Source organism: Antechinus flavipes, chromosome 3 (assembly GCF_016432865.1).
Source record: "Antechinus flavipes isolate AdamAnt ecotype Samford, QLD, Australia chromosome 3, AdamAnt_v2, whole genome shotgun sequence".
In the NCBI taxonomy this organism is placed as follows: domain Eukaryota; kingdom Metazoa; phylum Chordata; class Mammalia; order Dasyuromorphia; family Dasyuridae; genus Antechinus; species Antechinus flavipes.
Window position 1 is genome coordinate 551993846 of NC_067400.1, and position 21780 is coordinate 552015625.

General features: G+C 36.7%; 1 protein-coding gene across 1 annotated transcript in view; it reads left to right on the forward strand.

The window, feature by feature from the left end:
* The window catches only part of LOC127555247 (T-cell ecto-ADP-ribosyltransferase 1-like), a 30076-nt gene extending 9983 nt beyond the window's left edge, over nt 1–20093 (forward strand). Inside the window, exons 2-4 of the mRNA XM_051987433.1 lie at nt 1698–1824; nt 15851–16550; nt 19520–20093. Coding sequence (XP_051843393.1) covers nt 1762–1824; nt 15851–16550; nt 19520–19626 — 870 coding nt within the window. The 5' untranslated portion in view covers nt 1698–1761 and the 3' untranslated portion in view covers nt 19627–20093. The remainder of the gene's footprint in view (nt 1–1697; nt 1825–15850; nt 16551–19519) is intronic.
* Nucleotides 20094–21780: the final 1687 nt, after the last annotated feature.

The following is a 21780-nucleotide window of genomic DNA, read 5'->3' on the forward strand; positions in this document are numbered from 1 at the left end:
TAATATGGCAGGGAGGTAGGGGAAAGTTCTTCCTTTTAATTTTGTCATTCATACTCCAGCCTCTTGAGGGTATTTCTGATCCTACCCAAAGAATTTATTCCCCCCAAAAAAATCTAGGTGGAAATTTTACCTCAACAATGTTCATTGTTCAATGACTGGATAGAGGGTAGATTCTTTTGTATACATTGTCCTAGATGGGAGTGGTCTGGTTGGGATGAATCTCTCTTTGTCCTTGAGTGACACAATCATTGAAGTAAACCCATGTCTCATTCTGATATTCATTCTCTCAGTAATTTCCACCTTTCAGGAATACTCACTCTTCTTATAATATATAAGCATTGAATGACCTCCATGATTAATCTTTAATTTATGAGAGAAAGTCAAATCACCATAATGTTAATTATCTGCTAACATAATTAATAAAATTGATTATTGATTACACAGATTTTTCATGTCACACAAATCCAGCTTTCAATACACTGCACCACCTAATTTCCTAAAGTTGGGAGAGTGACAATAATAATTTTTTTTAATTGGTAGCTATATACAGAATATTTTGAAGTGGGGCAAGATTTATGAATAGGTTGTTATTGAGTATAAAGTACTTACCTTTGGGTTTTGAAGTACTATATGTTCCAGTTTATTTTTTTTCATTGTATCTCTAAGGTGACTTCTATCTTTTTTGTAATCCTATGTCTTATAATCTTAAATGATATGTACTCTTCTTGGCTTATAAAAGGATGCATATAGGATATATGAAGAAATGTTTAATGTTAAAATTCTAGTGCGTTGACAGTAATATTTCTAGATGCATTAAATTTGGGGTTTTCCATTGGCAATCAATGTTGAGAACCTTGAGAGATTTGAGGAAGGATGAAAAGATTTAGAAGAACCACTATATGAAATGGGATAGTGAGTTGATGAGGGTAGCATAGTAGGATTGTCCTTCAGCATTGAGGGTCCAGTTGAGGCTCTATAACATAAAATTGTAGTGGACCCAGTTGGAATGGTTTCATGATTTTCTTCATCTTTATCCAGCAATGAGTGTGTAAAAGAAAAGACAAAGTAATAGTGTGAGTGATCCAAGGCTAAAGATTATCAGGGCACAACTGATGATATGATAATAGGAAAAGATACTCAAGACAAAAGGACAGTGTAGAATTTTACTAGTTCACCAATGGGTCAAATCGAGAAAAGGAGGAAGGTGTGGCTAATGCAGAGGTTTCTACATGGTTGCTTGAACTGAAACTATATGTGGACATCAATCAAGGGCTAACTTCCATAGACTATGATACTCAATACAATCCCTGTCCCTTCAAAAGCCTGTATTCATGTGGAAAGTGGAAAATAAAGCATGTAGTAATGTAGAAAACATATTTAAAGCATTTTAAAGATGGCATAAACAACTTGAGTCAGGAAAATGTTTCACTCATGAGCAGGAACTTGAAATGTGCTAAGGATTTCAAGAAGTAAAGTTCAAGTATGAAACACAGCCTGCAACACAATATAGAAAATGTAACATCAAGTCTTTTTGTCTGAAAAGAAAAGTGAATGAAATTCAGTCATTTGAAATCAGTGCAGAAAAATAAGTTGGAATCAGATAGAGAAGCACTTTAAATATCAAAGGTGTTTGTAATTGATAATAGAAAGACAAACAAAAGAGTACTTTTTTAATTTATCTTGTTTTAATTTCAAAGGTGATATCAAGATTGAAGAGGAAACAACCAGCAATAAGACCTTGGACAGGAACCAAATACCCACATGAAGTACACAATGGTCATCTCCATTGTAATTGTCCTGATGTTTCAGCTTATTACATCTGGAGTGAGTAGTCCATGTTACCCACATACACTATGCCTTCTTTCCAACCCATAGGAATAAAATTGGGTGATCATAGGGTTCAGACATAAAGAAGTCAGGATGGTAATGTAAGAGATGGAAAATAACACTTACAAGGGGAAGGATAAAGAACCTAGAATTCATCCATCTGGATGTGCCAAGGCTGGTTGGTAAATAAACTAAACAGAGCAAGCACCTATTATGGACCTTTCTTTAAGGATGTTGGTGACCAAAAAAAAAGGGGGAGGAAGGAGAATCTCAGTGATTCTCCCTATTCCAAGGATGTGACTGATATAAACCAATTCATAGGCATTTGTTAAGTGCCTGCTAAGTACTTTGCACTATGCTAGGCATCAGGATGAAAAGATTTTTTAAAAAATGAAAGTAGACTCTCTTAAAGCTTAATATATACTGAGGAGTCACAGGTATAGAATTAATTGAAACATGAAGGATTTAGGTTAGAAGGAAAGAGAAATCAAAGCACTGAGAATGATTGGATAATAATGCAATTATCCAATGGAACCATGGGAATTTCAGGACTCAATCTTTGCATTTTGTTTTTGTTTTATTTTTATTTAGTCATGTCCAACTCTTTGAGACATCCATTTTGGGGTTTTCTTGGCAAAGATAATAAAGTGGTTTGCCACTTCTTCCTCTAATTCATTTTATAAAAGAAGAAACGGAGGTAAATAGAATGACAAATAGTTGATTTGCTCAGGAACCTAGCTAACAAAGTATCTGAGGTCAAATTTGAATTCCTGGCTCCAGGGTATCACTCTATTCACTCTACCACCTGGGTACCTGGTCTTTGCTTGGGTCCTATCTAATCAAGTGTAACAATGACTAATCTGACCACCATCTGAAGATCAAGTGTGTGACATTTCAAGCCCTTCTCCCAAGTTTCTTTTCTGGTAGTTTTAAGGTCATTACCTTTAAATTAAATGACATTAATACCTGTCTTTAACTCAAGACAACATTGATTATTTTCCCCAAATTTTAGGTGTCCAAGAATCCCAGTCTCATTTAACATCAGATTAATTTTTACAAAAGTATGTTTACTTCAAAGGTAGAGCAAGAACAAACACAATCCTATCACCACTATCACTTTAGTTTCTTGGGAAGGATTAGGGATTAGGAGCACAAAGTTTAATTCACTTTCTAAGGAGCATTAGTCCCATCAAGTTCGAAGTTTCACCCCAGATTCCAAACTTGTGTCCTAGGACCCTGGCTCCTCAGGACTTCCCTTTTGGCCTATGGCAACATCTAGACTGGATTCCTGGGATCCAGTGCCCCCATAATTCAAGCTCCCAGGTCCAGGATTTCACTTTCTCTACCTCAAACTGAAAAGGACAAAGAAAACAAGAATAAAATGCCAAGTCCAATATAGGACCAAAAGTCCTAAAAAGAGAGGATAGTGCCCACGGGCTTTTTCCCAATTGCTATATGGTGACTGTGCTTTGGATGAGCATGCTCTTCACCCCAAGACATCACACACACACACACACACACACACACACACACACACACACACACCATGACTGTATCTCTCTTGGTAGATTTAAATACAGACAATTATTGTTAGACATTCAATAGAAAAAGGCTGCTCCCTGGCATGGAGCAGGCCACCACAGAATGTCCTCTTCCAGAAGTGAGTCTCTAGCTTCCTTGACATGGGCACCTACAGGGAATCAGGGCATGTGTCAAAGTCCCATTGCATAAGTTCTTTAGCTATTTGTGTTCAACCATTCTCTATGTCTTGAATTCTTGTTGTCCTCTAACCTAAATCCTTCTTGTTTAAGTTGATGCCATAACCTATGATCTTCTCCCTAATAGATATTAAACTCCTTAAAAGGATCAACTATTCCATTTTCTTTTCTTTTCATCCTTGTAATTAACAATTAACAAGCATGTATCAAATGATTACTATGTGTCAGGAACTGTGCTAAACAATGGAAATACAAAAAAAAAAAAAAAAAGATAAAAATATTCCCTGCCCCTAAGGAGGACATGTTCTTTAAATGATAAGATGATGTACAAGGACTACATACAAATAAGACATGTAAGTACTTAATAAAATGTCCATTGAATTTAATTGAAGAGAATCAAAAGAAGATTCTGATTGGCAATATTTCTGACCAAGATGATTCCTTCAACAAATAAGAAATCCCACTCACCCAAATAATTTCCAACTCACAATTTACATTCATTATTAACCAAAGATGAGATTCTCTAGCAATGGAAAACAATGCTCCATGGTGAAGTTTAGATTTTTGATGTACTAGAGGAAGGGGTGGGAAGAATAAAGGAAAAAAATTGGGGGAACACAAGATTTTACAAGGGTGGACGTTGGAAATTTTCTATGCATATGTTTTGAAAATAAAAGACTTTAATTAAAAAAAGTTTTGACTACCTAATAGAACAATAGACATATTCATATCAGAATAAGCAAATAATTTCTTGGTTTGAAGCATAACAATGTAAGGGACATTACACACTAATCAAATCCTTATTTCTGACTCCTTTGGGAAATACTAATTGGTGGTTATATGTTTGATGCAAGGAAGAGTAGAGAAAAATAAAGAGAGAAGGGAGCACCGGGAAGAAGAAAAGAGGAAAGCTGAAGACAAAGAGAGAGAGAGAGAGAGAGAGAGAGAGAGAGAGAGAGAGAGAGAGAGAGAGAGAGAGAATTCAAAATATTAATTCTTGGTTTTGACTTAATACTACTGGTCATCACTCTTTCCCAAGTTCTCAGATGTGGAACTTGAATCTAGGTCTCTATCTCAAAGGACAATAAATGCTTTTTCACCACCAGTTTGCCATAAAAACACAGTTGTGAAAATCATCACTAAATCTCACAAAAACTGGCAAGGAAAAGAGCCACATTAACACTATATAGTCCAGGAGTTCTCAAACTTTTTAAATAGGGGGCCAGTTCACTGTCCCTCAGACTGTTGGAGGGCCGGACTATAGTAAAAACAAAAACTTTGTTTTGTGGGCCTTTAAAAAAAGAAACTTCATAGCCCTGGGTGAGGGGGTTAAACATCCTCAGCTGCCACATCTGGCCCACGGGCCGTACTTTGAGGATCCCTGTGAGTCACTGGACATGTATATTCTAGAAAATCCACCTTTAGTGGTATCCTTATCTACAAATATGAAATTGATAAGAAAGCAATTGAGAAGTTCATGGAAGTGGCTGCTGAGATGGGAAAAGGTTCCTTCTAAGATACCTTGGTCTTGAATAAGCTAAAGGATGAATGTGAATGTGGTATCCCTATTGATATCTTCCTGTGGAAATCTGAGACCAGAAAGTATTTTGTGACCATTGTTGATGTTCCAAGGACATAAGAAATTTATCAAGAACATGAAGACAGGCACATATCAGGCCGACTATGCTATCCTGATTTTTTGCATCTAGTATTAGTGAATTTGAAGTTGAATAGGCAGAACTGGGAATATGTCCTTCTGACTTACACAGTAGGTATAAAATACCTATTCTTGGTGTCAACAAAATAGATCTCTATGTGCCCCCACCCTCAACAGAAGAGGTATGACAAAATTGTTAGGAAAGTAAGTACCTACATTCCCAGCTTCTCAAACTGTGCTTCATAAATCCTTGTAGGGTATTGTAACTAAATGTGGGGGGGTCACAAAATTATAATTTATTATCAATAAACATTTGATTTGCATACCTATTTTATACTTATATACCTGGAATCATGTAAAAATTTCTCTGGCAGAAGGGGTCACAAGTGGAAGTTTATAAAGCCCTGCCTGTAGTAAGAAAATTGGCTAAAACCCTGACACAGTAACTTTTGTAATCCTTTTTCAGGTTGATTAGTGAAAACATGCTGGAGCCAAGCTCTAATATAAGGGATAGAAAGTCATTTGTAAAGATGACAAGGCAAGTAGAACTATATATCTTGAAACTTTGGATTACATTGCACAAGCAGCTCATCCAAAAGACAAGTCTACCCCTCCATGATGTCTAGGAAATTGATGATATTGCTACTGTACACTGTTGGCCTGTTCTAAAGTCAGGTGATCACTCACCTTTGCCCCAGTCAATAATTTACTTCATTCTGTTGAAATGCACCATGAAGGTTTGAGTTAGGCTCGACCTGAGAATAATGTTAGTTTCAGTGTCAAAAACACAACTGTCAATGATGTCCACTTTGGTAATGTGGTAAATGATAATAAGAATGATCCGCAGAAGCAAAGTTGAGATGGCAGAAAAAAAGGCAAGGACTCAGCAGAGTTCTCCCCCAAACCAAACCCCATACCTTTTAATATTGATACAAAATGAAAGCAGAATCTGCAGAAAGACAGAGTAAAACAATTATTAGTCCAAGATAACTTTTAAGATCAGCAAGAAAAATCTATTACTTTGGGGTGAGAGTGAAGTACAATCTAGTGCAAGTTATACCACTGCCAACCAGATCCCAGAGAACCAGGAACAGGCTTAGGAGTGACACTGAATCAGTTTCAGCCAGGGTACTTTCCAGACCTATCAGCCCACAAGTGATAAGGGGATCTGACAACAGGTCAGATAGAGATTTACAGGAATCTCTTTGCTAGAACCAGGGGCAGGATTTTCTTGCATTGCCTACATTTGGATCTGGGTCATTTGGATTTGGGTTGAAGTCCTGAGTCTTAGTGCTAGTGCTAGAAACACTAAGACAGCAGATCTTACAGCCATAGGGGAACAAGGGCCCTGATTAAAGTTCTAGGGTCAAAAAAAGTGCTTGGGGTTACTTACAAATCACTGCACAGTATAGGAGAGTAATAAACACATCTCTCCCTAGATCACACCACTTTAGAAGGGTCAAAAACTTAAAGGTCCCCTGAATTACCTCTGAAAACAGATGGACAAAAAACTTTCAGACTGCAACAGTAACCTCTTCATTTGGAAAACAGTGTCTCACTTTAGCATAAAATTAAAAGGCAAGAAATAAGCTAGAAAATGATCAGAAAGAGAAGAATAGATTTCAAACTCTGTAGAGACTAAAAGGAGATTGTCTCCAAATGAAGTCCCAAAGGGTAATATAACTTGGTCCCCTTCAAACAAGACTCTGCTAGAAGAAATTTAAAAGGATCTCAAAAGAGAGATAAAAGAAAAATAAGGAAAGGAAAGGAAAACTATGCAAGAGGGTTTGGAAAAGGTATATAACTCATTAAAAAATAGATTTGATAAAGTGGAAAAAGAAAACAAACTCCCTAAAAAACAGAATTTGTGAAATGGAAAAAAAAATCCATAGAACAAAACAACTCATTTAAAAATTCAATTGGACAAAAAATTAAAAAAGTAAATTAAGAAAATAATTCACTAAAAATCAAAATGGAAAAATGGAAACAAATGACTCGATGAAACATTAATAATCAGTCAAGCAAAACCAAAAAAAAAAAAATTAAGAAATAGAAAAAATATAAAATATCTACTTGGGAAAACAAGCGACTTAGAAAACACATCTAGGAGAGATAATCTAAGGATTATTGGACTCCCTGAAAACTGTGATGAAAAAAAGAGTCTAGACATTATTTTTAAGGAAATCATCAAAGAGAACTGCCCTGATGTCATAGAATCAGAAGGTAAAATAACCATTGAAAGAATTCAGAGAACACCTCCTAAAAGAGACCTCAAAATTAAAACTCCAAGGAATATCATGGCAAAATTTCAGAACTATCACACCAAGAAAAAACTGTTATAGGTAGCCAGAAAAAAAAATTCAAATAGTGAGGAGTCACAATAAGGATCACCCAGGATCTAGCAGTTTCCACCTTAAAGAATGGAAGGAGCTGGAATCACATATTCTGAAAGGGAAAGGAACTTGGAATGCAGCCAAGAATAAAATATCCTCCCCTACTGAGCATTTTCTTCCAGGGATGAAAATGGGCATTAAATGAAATAGGTGAATTCTATTTATTTCTGATGAAAAGACCAGAGCTAAACAAAAAATTTGACCTCCAAATATAGGATTCAAGAGAAGCATAAAAAGGTAAAAAGAACTCTTGAGCACTATATTTCTTTTATGGGTATACGTAGAGAGTACATGTATAATTTGATTTTACTGTTATAGAAAAAAAAGAACTAGAGGTAGAAAGGGGATTGTACCAAAAACAGGGAAAAGTGGAGGTAAAATGAGGGAAATTATACCTCATGAAGAGGCAAAGGAAACCTATTACATTTGAGGGGAAAAAGGGAGGGGGATGGACATTGTATGAATCTTACTCTCATCAGATCTGGCTGAAAGAAAAAATATTAGATATATTTGGTTTACAAAGAAACTTCTCTCACTTTATTGAAAAGAAGGAGGGGAAAGGCCAAAGGGAAGGGGTAGGCTAAATAAAAGGGAAAACAGAAATAGTAGGGGAAAGGTATAAGAAAGGGGAAGGGACTCTAAATGGGGAGGGATTCAAAAGGGGGAGGGCTGCTTGAGACAAGTGGTGATCATAAGTTAAATATTGGGAAGGAAGGAAAAAGAAAAAGAAAAGTATAATTGAGGGATAATAAGATCGAAGGAAATATAAAATTAGTAGTTTTAACTGTAAATGTGAATGGGGTGAACTCTCCCATAAAGCAGAAGCAGATAGCAGACTGGATTAAAAGCCAGAATCCTACAATATCTTATTGACAATAAACACATTTAAAGCACAATGATACATACAGAGTAAAGGTAAAAGGTAGGAGAAGAATCTATTATGCTTCAGGTGAAGTTAAAAAAAGCAGGGGTAGCCACCCTGATCTCAGATCAAGCAAAAGCAAAAATTTATCCAATTAAAAGAGATAAGGAAGGAAACTATATCTTGCTAAAGGTAATGAAGCAATATCAATACTAAATATATATGCATCAAGTGATATAGCATGGAAATTCCTAAAGGAGAAGTTAAGAGAGCTTCAAGAAGAAATAGCAAAACTATAATAGTTGGAGATCTCAACCTCGCTCTCTCAGAACTACATAAATCAAACCATAAAATAAATAAGAAAAAAGTTAAAGAGGTAAGTAGAATATTAGAAAAATTAGGTATGATAGATCTTTGGAGAAAACTGAATGGAGACAGAATGGAGACTTTCTTCTTGGTAGATCATGGAACCTATACAAAAATTGACCATATATTAGGACATAAAGACCTCAAAATCAAATGCAGAAAGGCAGAAATAGTAAATACATTTTTTCCAGATCATAATGCAATGAAAATTACATTCAATAAAGGACTAGGGGAAAAGAGACCAAAAATAAATTGGAAACTAAATAATCTCATCCTAAAGAATGAATGGGTGAAACAACAAATCATAGACACAATTGATAATTTCATCCAAGAGAATGGCAATAATGGGACAACATACCAAAATTTGTGGGATGCACCCAAAGTGGTAATAAGGAAAAATTTTATATCTCTAGATGCTTACTTGCATAAAATAGGGAAAGAGGAGATCAGTAAATTGGGCTTGCAACTAAAAAAGCTAAAAACAAAGCAAATTAACCCCCCCCCCAATCAAATACCAAGCTTGAAGTTCTAAAAATAAAAGGAGAGATAAATAAAATTGAAAGTAAAAAAAATCTATTGAATTAATAAATAAAACTAAGAGTTGGTTTTATGAAAAAATCAACAAAATAGATAAATTTGATTAGAAAAAGGAAAGAGAAAAATCAAATTGTTAGTCTTAAAAATGAAAAGTGAGAATTTTCTACCAATGAAGAGAAAATTAGAGCAAAAATTAGGAGTTTATTGGCCCAACTTTATGCCAACAAATTTGATAACCTAATTGAAATGGAGGAATACCTACAAAAATATAGATTGCCCGGATTAACAGAAGAGGAAATAAATTACTTAAAAGAGTCCCATTTTAGAAAATGAAATAGAACAAGCTATTAATCAACTCCCTAAAAAAAAATCCCCATGACCAGATGGATTTACATGTGAATTCTACCAAACATTAAAATAACAATTAACTCCAATATTATATAAACTATTTGAAAAAATAGGGAATGAAGGACTCCTACCAAATTTCTTTTATGACACAGGCATGTTTACTGATGCTTAAACCAGAGAAAGAAAATTATAGACCAATCTCCCTAATGAATATTGATGCAAAAATCTTAAATAAAACATTAGCAAAGAGATTACTCATAATCATCCCCAGGATAATATACCCCAACTAGATAGGATTTATACCAGGAATGCAGGACTGGTTCAATATTAGGAAAACTATTAGCATAATTGACTATATCAATAACCAAATTAACAAATCATATGATTATCTCAATAGATGCAGAAAAAGCATTTCATAAACTCCAACACCTATTCCTATTAAAAACACTAGAGAATATAGAAATAAATGGACTTTTCCTTAAAATAGTCAGGAGCATCTATTTAAAACCATAGTAAGCATCATATGTAATGGGGATAAACTGGAATCATTCCCAATCAGATCAGGGGTGAAACAAGGTTGCCCATTATAACCATTACTATTCAATATTGTATTAGAAATGCTGGCTTTGGCAATAAGAGATGGAAAAGAGATTAAAGGGATTAGAGTAGGTAGTGAGGAAAACAAATTATCACTCTTTGCAGATGTTATGATTGTATACTTAAAAGAACCCCAGAGAATCAACTAAAAAGCTATAAGAAATAATCCACAACTTTAGCAAAGTTGCAGGATACAAAATAAACCCACATAAGTCATCAGCATTTTTACACATCACAAATAAAATCCAACAGCAAGAGATACAAAGAGAAATTCCATTTAAAATAACCATCAATAGTATAAAATATTTGGGAATCTATCTGCCAAAGGAAAATTAAGAACTATATGAGCAAAACTACAAAACACTTTCCTCACAAATAAAGTCAAATCTAAACAACTGGAAAAATACCAGATAATCTTGAATAGGTTGAGCAAATATAATAAAGATGAGAATACTACCTAAACTAATCTATTTATTTAGTGCTATACCAATCAAACTCCCAAAAAACTATTTTATTGACCTAGAAAAAAATAACAACAAAATTCATCTGGAAGAAGAAAAGGCCAAGAATTTCAAGGGAACTAATAAAAAAAAAATCAAATGAAGGTGGCCTAGCTGTACCTGATCTAAAACTACATTATAAAGCAGAGGTCATCAAAAACATTTGGTACTGGCTAAAAAATATACTAGTTGATCAGTGGAATAGGTTAGGTTCACAGGACAAAATATCGACTATAGAAATCTGGTGATTGACAAACCCAAAGATCCCAGCTTTTAGGATAAGAATTCACTATTCAACAAAAACTGCTGGGAAAATTGGAAACTAGTATGGCAGAGACTAGGCATTGACCTATACTTAACACTGTATACCAAAATAAGATCAAAATGGGTTTATAATCATAAAGAATGACATGATAAATAAATTAGAAGAGCATTGGATAGTTTACTTCTCAGGCCTGTGGAAGAGGAAGGAATTTGTGACCAAAGAAGAACTAGAAATTCATTGTTGATCACAAAATAGATAATTTTGATTATATTAAGTTTAAAAGTTTTTGTACAAACAAAACTAATGTAGACAAGATTAGAAGGAAAGCAATAAACTGGGAAAATATTTTTACATTTAAAGGTTCTGATAAAGACCACATTTCCAAAATATACAGAAAATTGACACAATTTTATAAGAAATCAAGCCATTCTCCAATAGATAAATAAATGGTCAAAAGATATGAACAGACAATTTTCAGATGAAGAAATTGAAACTATTTCTAGTCATATGAAAAGGTGCTCCAAATCACTATTGATTGGAAAAATGCAAATTAAGACAACTCTGAGATATCACTACCTATCTCTCAGATTGGCTAAGATGACAGGAAAAGATAATGATGAAAGTAGAAGGGGATGTGCAAAAACTGGCACACTGATACATTGTTGGTGGAACTGTGAACAAATCCAACCATTCTGGAGAGCAATTTGGAACTATGCTCAAAAAGTTATCAAACTATGCATACCCTTTGATCCAGCAATGTTATTACTGGGTTTATAAATCCCAAAGAGATATTAAAGGAGGGAAAGAGACCCACATGTGTGCAAAAATGTTTGTGGCAGCCCTTTTCATAGTGGTTAGAAACTGGAAATTGAATGGATGCCCATCAACTGGAGAATGGCAGAATAAATTATGGTATATGAATTTATGGAATATTATTGTTCTGTAAGAAATGACCAACAGGATGATTTCTGAGAAGTCTGGAGAGACTTACATGAATTGATGCTTAGTGAAATGAACAGAACCAGGAGATCAATATACATGGCAACAAGACTATATGATGATCAACTGTGATGGACAAGGCTCTCTTCAACAATGAATTGATTCAGATCAATTCCAAATGTTCAGTAATTAAGAGAGCCATTGACACCCAGGGAGAGAACTGTGGGAACTAAGTGTAGACCATAACATAGCATTTTCACATTTTCACATTTTTGTTGTTTGCCTCCCTTTTTTTCTTCTCAGGTTTTTTTTTCTTTCTAGATCTGATTTTTCTCATGCAGCAAGATAACTGTATGGCTATGTATACATATATTTTGGATTTAACATATATTTTAACATGAATTGGAATACCTGCCATCTAAAGGAGGGGGTAGAGGAAAAGAGGGGAAAATTTGGAACAGGTTTTGCAAGGGTCAGTGTTGAAAAATTACCCATGCATATGTTTTGTAAATAAAAACCTATAATTTAAAAAAAAAATAAAAGAAAAGAAAATGAGAGGAAAATAATTCTCACCATAGAAAATTACTACAGGGACAAGGATGATCAAAGCACACACTCAGAAGGACAGAAAAGCCAAAACTCCTAGTGGAAAATATGAATTAGTCTAAGGCCATAGAAAGACTCAAAAAGAATTTTGAAAATCAAACAAAAGAAGGAAAGGAAAAATTAGTAAGAGAAGTAAGAGTGACGCAAGAAAATCATGGAGTAAAAAAAAAGAATCAATACCATGGTAAAATGAGGCACAAAAAAAATCTAAAGAAAATAACGTCTTATAAACAGAATAGGTCAAATTGTAAAAAACACACAAAAACCCAATGAAGAAAAGAATTTAAGAAATATTGGATCACCTCAAACACATAAACAATACATATCATCTTTAAAGAAAGTATTAAGTAAAATTTACCTGAGATTCTAGAATCAAAGATTAAATATAGAATAAAATTGAAATTGAAAAAATCCACCCATCACCTCCTCAAAGAGATCCCCAAATGAAAACCCCCCAAAAATATTATAGCCAAATTCCAGATCTCCCAGATCAAGGACAAAATATTGCAAGCAGTCAAAAAGAAACAATGCACATGTTGTTCTAAGAGATACAGTCAGGATAACACAGGATTTAGTAGTTTTTACATTTAAAAATTGGAAGGCTCGAAATATGAAACTCAGGAGGGCAAAAGAGCTAAGATTATAACCAAGAATTTCCTACTGAGTATAATTCTTCAGAAGAAAAAAATAACTTTTCAATGTAGAGGAATTTCAAGCATTCCTAATGAAAAGCCTAGCGCTGAATAGAAATTTTGATTTTCAAATATAAGATGCAAAAGAAGTATAAAAAGGTAAAAAGTAAAGAGAAATCATAAGGGATTCAATAAAATTAAATTGTTTATATTCCTATATAAGAAAATGATACTTGTAACTCCTAAAACGCTGATATGGAGAAGCTGGGTTTTTTTTTTTTTTTCTTTGATCAGGGGCCATTACTCTATTCATACTGGTATGTTGGTAGTCCAAGTCATTTTTGGAATGGTGGAAGCCGCAGTAGCAATGGTCCCTCCCAGAAATCTGTGGTAATTTTCATCACTAATTGGTGTAATATATCCCTAGCCCATAAGTTAATATGTGAGCCATCTATTATTAAGGGGCAAAATGGTTCCTGTCTTTCTGTCTTTTTACCAATTTACCAGTTCAGCAGGCATCAACACCTCCTTACTGCCTCCTACTCCTGCCACTAAGTTGCTCAAAGTAAAAATTTATGTTTGCCCCTGGAGCAACCTGAGCAGCAGTCAACCAGATCTGTTCTAAAAATTCTCTCATCCAGATTTCATTCTTAGACTTTACATTAGGAGAGCCTTGGAAAGGCTGTAAATCCAGATAGACACAAGAATAGGGCAGAGCCAAAGGTGGTGGAGGGGGGTGCCATTCATTTTCATCTACCTCAGGCTCAAGAGAAGGACATTTACTGCTAAGAGATGGGCCAGTCTGTGCTCCAAATGCAAACTTCCTGACCATTTCTGTTTCTGATTTCAGACTTGTTTAATGAGATTATATATAATAAAATGGCTTTTTTGCATTTCTGCTGGGCATTGCTTATTACAAATGGTGAGTTGTTCACCAAAAACAATCCATCTCTCCCAATTTTAACAGCCTTCCTCAGGTAACCATGGAGAAACTTTGTCCACATGTCCAGGAATTTCCTAATTGAACTGTGCCCCCCTGCTCTTTTATACATTTATATATAGTCCAGACATACGCTTCCCTGTGTGAAGGGAGTAGGGTGCCTATTTCTGCCCCATTAGGTTACTTACTGTCTCTGCCATACTCTGCCATGTTTGGAAACAGCAGAGCTCAGTGGGCTCTCCCCCTGGAGTCCTCTTGGAGATTGTCTTGATCACGTAGCAGTTCTTGACCATTCAGTGATGCCTCTGGTGCCCCTTTCATTTCAAGTCCCTGTTCTCAGGCACCACTTGTTGCTGGCCATCCTGATTGAGAGCTCAAAGTATAAGAGCCCTTTGATCTCAGAGGCGAGATGAATAAGGGGGGAGACACATAGAGTGTGAAAAGAGCTCCAGTTTATTATTCAGCACGGCCTTGTTGATATAAATATTTTGTAAGCATGATTAGTGTGAAAACCTAGGCAATCTCCAATCACCATTCAGAGAAGCAGCTCCTGGGATTTGCATGTCCCATCTACCAATGGGAGGAGAGCCAATCCAGACATGTCAGCAACCAATCCTAGGTGAGAGACCCTATCAAGGCATCCTTGCTTATGCACAACTGTACTGGGACCCTCAGGCCAATCCCTTTCCCAGTCACACATCTCTGCTTCTTGCTCAATAAGGGCTTTTCTGCAATATGGCAGAAAACTTATTGTCACCAAAGGACAAAATGGCCTCTGTCCTCCCTTTTGGTACTCCCATGACCCAGCATTTTTTCCCTGTTTTTCCAAAGATTATGAGAAGCCAGATATAGTGAGGCATGCCCATAATCCCTGTTACCAAGGAGGCTGCAATTGGTGGATTGTAATGTTCAGGCTAGCTTTCTGGAGGTCCTCTGGAAGGGCCTTGGTCTCAGCAGGATAGACATCACAGAATGGACAAGAATAGGGTCCAAAGTCTTTATTGTCTCTTACACAGTCTGTGTCTGTCATAGTCTGACCCAGTCTCAGTCTGACCCAGTCTCCTCCAGCAGTCTGCCAGTCTGCTAGTCTCAACCAGTCTCCCCCTGAGTCTGACTCCGTCCCCAGTTTTAAAACCCTATTACAATTACATCATTACAGTATACTGACTGTATGTGTGAACTAGAGAGCCATTATATCATCATGCTAAGTACTAAGTATATATGTGAACCAGAAAACAATCATCTTATCAATTCCACTGAGTTTACACCTTGTTTCAAGGATACTTCTCCAAAGCTCCTCCCTCTACAGTGGATCACTTGAGGTTCAGAGTTCTGAGCTCAGTTGGCCTGAAGCCTGAGAGGTGCCCAAAACAAGTACAGCACCAATGTGGTGATCCCATGGGGAAAGAAGGCAGTATCAGACTGCCAAGTTTCAGGGCCAGTCAGTGAGGGAAGTAGTTCTCGCTGCATTGCCACTGGAATAAGATGGGGAAATCACCTCTAAAAAAATAGGGCATTCATCTAGATCTACTTTGACTGTCATCACCAAGTAGTTCGTGTCTCTGATTACTTTCTCCATCAGCCATTGTTGTTGAAATGATTTTTTAAAATGTAGACAGTGATGATATTCTGAATGCAATTGAGATTTCTTTCTTCTTTCCAGGAATCACTGGAACTGCAAAATTATCGAATGAGCTTTGAACACAATTCTTTTGATGACCAATATAGGGGCTGTGAAAAGACCATGAATATAAAGGCAATAGAGCTCTTAAAAGAAGAAAGGGCAAAAAACCCAGAATTCAACGAAGTTTGGGGAAAAGCAGAAAATCATTGGAAAAATATGTCTCCTGACCAAAAAAAAATGGACAAGATGTTTGAAATTGCTGTCATTGCTTATACATTGGAAGACTATCAGATGTATCAAATCTTTAATCAAGCAGTGAAAGGATGCTGTGAGTCCCTGGAGTCTTATGTGAAAAACTTCCATTTCAAAGCTTTCCATTTCTATCTCACCAGGGCTATTCAAACCCTGGAAAGATCCTGCAGAAAGGTTTATAGAGGGGTCAAAGTGAAGGTGTACCCTGATGGGAAAGGAAAAATGCGCTTTGGTCAATTTGCTTCAGCCTCTAAGGATGTAAATGTAGCCAAAAATTTCTCAGGTAACTTAGGGACCATCTACTATGTGGACACATGTGAGGGAGCTTCCATTGAACATTTATCCGAGTATGCTGATGAAAGGGAGGTGCTGATCCCCCCATATGAAGAGTTTAATGTCACTAAGTTCTCTGAAGATCCCAAAGGCATTACAATGGTTCATCTAACTAGTAAAAGAAAATCTAGCAAGTATAACTGTGCCTTAGTAGGTGAGTTGGGGTTTCATACAAGGTAATACTTGGGTTGGGCTGTGGAGAGATCAGAGTGGAGGTTATAATATATGTGCGGCCATTTACTACACTGGTGGTCTTAGATCAAAGGTAATTGGGTTTCAGTTTCTACTCCCAGGACTTACTAGCTTTCTAATCAGAGATTGAACAGAATATTCACAGGAGTCAGTTCCAAATTAATTCCATTGAGAAGGAAAAGAAGGAGGAGAAAGAAGAGAAAAAGGAGGACACACAGGTTATAAGGAGAAGAGCCAGGACTGAAATCCAGCACCTCTGGGCTCCAAATCCAGTGGTCTTGGTACTACAGCACTCTGGACTATGGTGAGATAGTCCCAACAAGTATAGTATGTAAGGACTGGGACATTCAAAACTTCTGCTGACTAAATATTAGTCTCTGAACCTGTTCCTAGAACCAATTATTCTTGGAGTCCAGCCAGTGATGTTGGTGCAGGAAGATATTCCTGTGGACTTGAGTACGAAGAAGTGAAGGAGAATGGGCAGCCTCCATTCCTAGGAATCACTTTAGAAAAACACAGACCATTTCTGTCTAGAAGGCATGGGTATGATCTAGCCTGGAGAGACAAAATCATATCTTCCAATCAAATAGATTTGCTCAGGAAGAAATTAGTCCCCATGATTCCAGATTTAAGTTGGTGGTTATTATCTGTTCTTAAAGAGAACTAAATTGACATCATTATGTTAGAGTCATGTTTACAGTGCATCCAGCTGTGGCTGATCAGACCAATGTGACTTTGGAATGCTCTGCCACAGGTCAGACACAAATGGTCCCTACGAACATTTCGGTGGCTTCACTGACTTTGCACATGTTGTGTTTCTTCTGAACTACTTCAATTCTGCTTTGCTCCTAGCACATAGCACCTTTCTATTGAGTGCAATCCATGCTGGGTGGTCCTATGCCAGTGTCTCCTATGTCATAGTTTGATTCTAAAATTATTTTTTTTTGGTTGAGGCAATTGGGGTTAAGTGACTTATCCAGGGTCACACAGCTAGAACGTATTAAGTGTCTAAGACGAGACTTGAAGTTGGGTCCTCCTGACTTCAGGGCAAGTGCTCTATTCACTATGCCACCTAGCTGCCCCTGATTCTAAAATTCTTAAGAGAGACCTTGAGAGTGTCCTTATAGCATTTTTTCTGACTAACTTGTGAACAATTGTCCTGTGAACTTTCCACAAAGTAGTCTTTTTAGCATTTGGCATTTGAAAAGGGTGGCCAGTCCACCAGAGTTGTGCTTTTTTGCAGTAGACTTTGAACACTTGGCAGTCTAGTTTGAGAAAGAATCTGTGTTGATATCTAATCCTGCTGGGTGATCTTCAGAATTTTCCTAAGGCAACTTAAATGGAAGAGATACAGTTTCCTGCCATGGCGTTGGTATACCCTCCAGGTTTCACAGGCATACAACAATGAGATCAGCACAATGTTCTGTAGACCTTCAGTTTGGTAGTCAGTCTAATACCTTTCCTCTCCCACACTTTCCTTTGGAGCCCTCAAACACAGAGCTAGCTCTGGCAATGCATGTGCCAACCTCATTATCAGTGTGTACATCCCTGGAGAGTATTCTGCCAAGGTAAGTGGACTAATCCACAGCATTCAAAGCTTGGCTATTTGCTCTAAGTGATGGCTTTACATATGGATGCTGTGGTGCTGGGTGATGGAGAACCTGTGTTTCCTTATTGTTAACTGATAGGCTAAACAAGCAACAGAAAAGCAATCCATATCTTGTGGCATCTCAGCTTTAGAAGCTGCATTGAGGCACAATAAAGTGCAATTGATTGTGATTAAGCAAAGGATAACTAACCACCCTTAGGAGATATTGCTGAGAAAATTCTTAAAGAGAGATTAGACTCAGTGGTCCCTGAGGGCCTTCGCAATTCTAAGGTTTTATGGATAAAATAGGTGATATGTGGTTACTCTATGACCTGGATGGTCAAGAGGCAGTGCAATCTGGGAAAAACAGTATTACATTAAGAGTCAAAGAATCTGGGTTCAAACTTTGGCTATGCTATTTACCACCAGTGTGGCAAGCTAGTGTTTCATTTCCCTGGATCCCCATTTCCTCATCTTTAAAATAAGAGAGTTGGATAATCATTTCTAAGGTCCCTTCCAGCTCTGAATATGAACCTATAACAGATTCTAGTATACTCATGGCCTTCACCTCTCCCTTTATCCTCTCTGGAGACCCTTTCATGGAAGTGGAGGAAGATTCTGGATGATAGGCCACCAGCTATTTTCATGAATAGAAGACACAAGCCCAGTTCTGCCAAAAGAGCAATGCAGAGTGGACTGGGATGGCCCTGGGATATTGGAACGACTGAGACACAGAACACAGAATAAGTCTGGCCCTACCCTATTTGATCAGTTCCTTCCTAAAGCTGTGATGAAGCCAGATACAAAGGCTGGGCTGAGCTGAGATGAGATGAGCTGTGCTGAGCTTAGGGCTGTCTAAAGCCCAGCTCTAAGAAATTGAAAGGATTTATTTCTGTTTCAGAGGAGGAAGCAATTAATGTGCTACAAGTCCCTGATGAGGCTTCTCTCCTCTCTTCTCCATCCTTCTCTGGGTGCCATCCATTGGACCTTCAGGGACCCTGTCCCAGCACCCCCAGAAGCACAACACTCCCCCTTCACTCTCCACTTTGAACAGAGTTGGAGATATGTCGTCTGCTCAAGAAGCTATTACAATCACATGTCAGCCACGCCAAAATAGAATAGGTTCCAATGAGACTACAGATCCTATGAACCAGTGCTCAGTCTAGAATGTTCTCCAATATAGCCATAACTGTCTGTGGTACACTCTAGTGAGAGGAGGTCAGGGATGAGGAAAAGGAAGAAAAGGAAAGACCCTGCAGTCATCCAGCAATGATAGAAAGGGGACAATGGGAACAAACCTCCAAATTAAACTAACTCTTGCTCCTATATTCTTTCCTTTACAGGTTCTGGTAATAAGGCAACTGTCCCTGGACAACTTACAACCATCTTATTCTCTGGAGTCTTCATCCTAGTCTTCCAAGCTCATTCTCAGATCTTGACAGGATTCTAGCTACCCTGGGACCCCAGACAATGGTGCCAGTAAATGTTTACCAATTGCTCTTCCCCATTCTTACCCCATCTGCAAAAAGGAATGTATCCATGACACACTTTTAAGTATAATCTGTGACCTTATTTTTTCCTACCACTTTCCTAAGTCTAGACTAGCAATAAAAAATAGTTGATGTACTATTTGCCAATTTCTAAGTATAAATACTCACACTGAAAATGTAATAATTAACTTCCTAAGATAGATTGGAGCTAGTTCTAGAGCATACATGCACGTAGGTCTCCCTCAGCTCCATGTCTGCTTATCAATAGCTCAACTAGGGCAAGTTAGAGAGGAGGGTAGCTTAAGTCTAGTCTTATCTTTCCCCACAACAATCCATAGAAAGGGTTAACATGGAAATATTTTAAAGGCATCACCAAATCATAAATTGTAAGATCATCAAATTGAAATAAAAGATAAATGATTTCTAATCACTAGTTGTCTTTTATTATTAAATCACAATCATTTTCCCACACACATCTACCTATTCAGCTTTTCCTTGAAATAAAGGAAAGCAATCCAAAACATACAGGAAAGCCCAGAAGCCCACAGGTTTGGCTATGGCTGAGCTTTAGAATAATTTTACTCTAAATTTGCTATGTTCAGTAAGCTATGTGATAGCAGGATGTTAAGTCTGAATTTGGAGATGCCAAGGCCTTTGCAGTGAGCGACCAGAAAGATAGTTTTGGTGCTCATGAGCGGGGTACAGAACAGAGATTTCATTTTTTAGTATTTGGAAACAAATCCCTCGATGCATATCCATACGGTTTGGGAAGTGAAATTCCAAAGAAATTATGTCCAAAAATGATACTTCTTTGTTATTTGGAGTCGGTAAGTCTCTGGCAGGAGATGAGGGGTATGTTTTACTTTCAGGCTCTTGGACTCATGGTCCATTATTGTACTGATCAGAATTCTAAGTCTTTCAAAGTTGTTTTTATCTATAATTTTGTTATCATCTTCTGCTCACTTCTAGTTTCATCAGTTCTTAAAGGTGTAACCAGTTTCTCTCAAATTATCCATTTCAACATATTTTATTGGACAATAATGTTTTATGACATTCATATGCCACAATTTGTTAGCTATTTCCCAACAGGATAACACCTTTCCCATTGGAAACTACTATGAAAGAGATATCAACAATATTTTATGTACATATAGATCCTTTTCCTCTTTCTCTTTGATTTCTTGGGGTTTTGGACCTGATAGAAATATCGCTAGATCTAAGTGTTTGCTAATCCTACTCTGTACCACAAAATCTCTATACATGTTCTCATAAGTCCTTTTAATCAGTAAAAATTTATTAAGCATCCACTATGTGCCAGACATTGTGTAAATGCTGGAGATACAAAAAAAGCAAAAGATAATTCCTTTCCTGAAGAAGTTTTATAGCCAATCCTCATTTGTTTCAATCTCTGACCAACAAAAGGTGTCCAAAGATGCAGAAAAGTCAAGTAGAATGAACATAGTGAAAAGGTTACAGATTTATCTGTTAAGGTTACCAGTAATCTTAATGAGAATAGTTTGATTGAGTGGTGTGATTGGCAACTGAATTATCAAGAATTGAGAAGTAAATTGGTAGATGGTATAAAAATGGATAATGGAGAATGACATTGAAAGAGAGGAAAGATATGATGATATCTTGAGACAAACAGGATTAAATGATTTGCTCAGTGTCACACAATTAGTAATTGTTTGAGGCTGGATTTGAACTTATGAAGAAGAACCATCCTGATTTCAAATCCATTGCTCTATCCATTATGCCATTTATATGGCTCTATATAAGGGGAAACAGATATAATTCTAGTTTGCTACCCTTTCTCTAAGGAGAGCAGTAGCCATCCTGTGGCACCAATTTCTTGTTTCCCCATTTAGCAGAAGTAAATTTTTCCTGGCAGAAAGAGGGATGAAAGCAAACTGGAGAGAGTTTCCTATGTTGCTGTGAGCTATATCTAAAAGACCATGTGGACACACCTCATCTATATGTCCAATACATGACACAATATACCCTTTCAATAATATGATAATAATAATTACAACTGCAGTTTACACTTTAGATTTTTCAAAGCTCTTAACAAGCATCATTATATTAGATCTCACAACAACTTTCTAAGGTGAGTA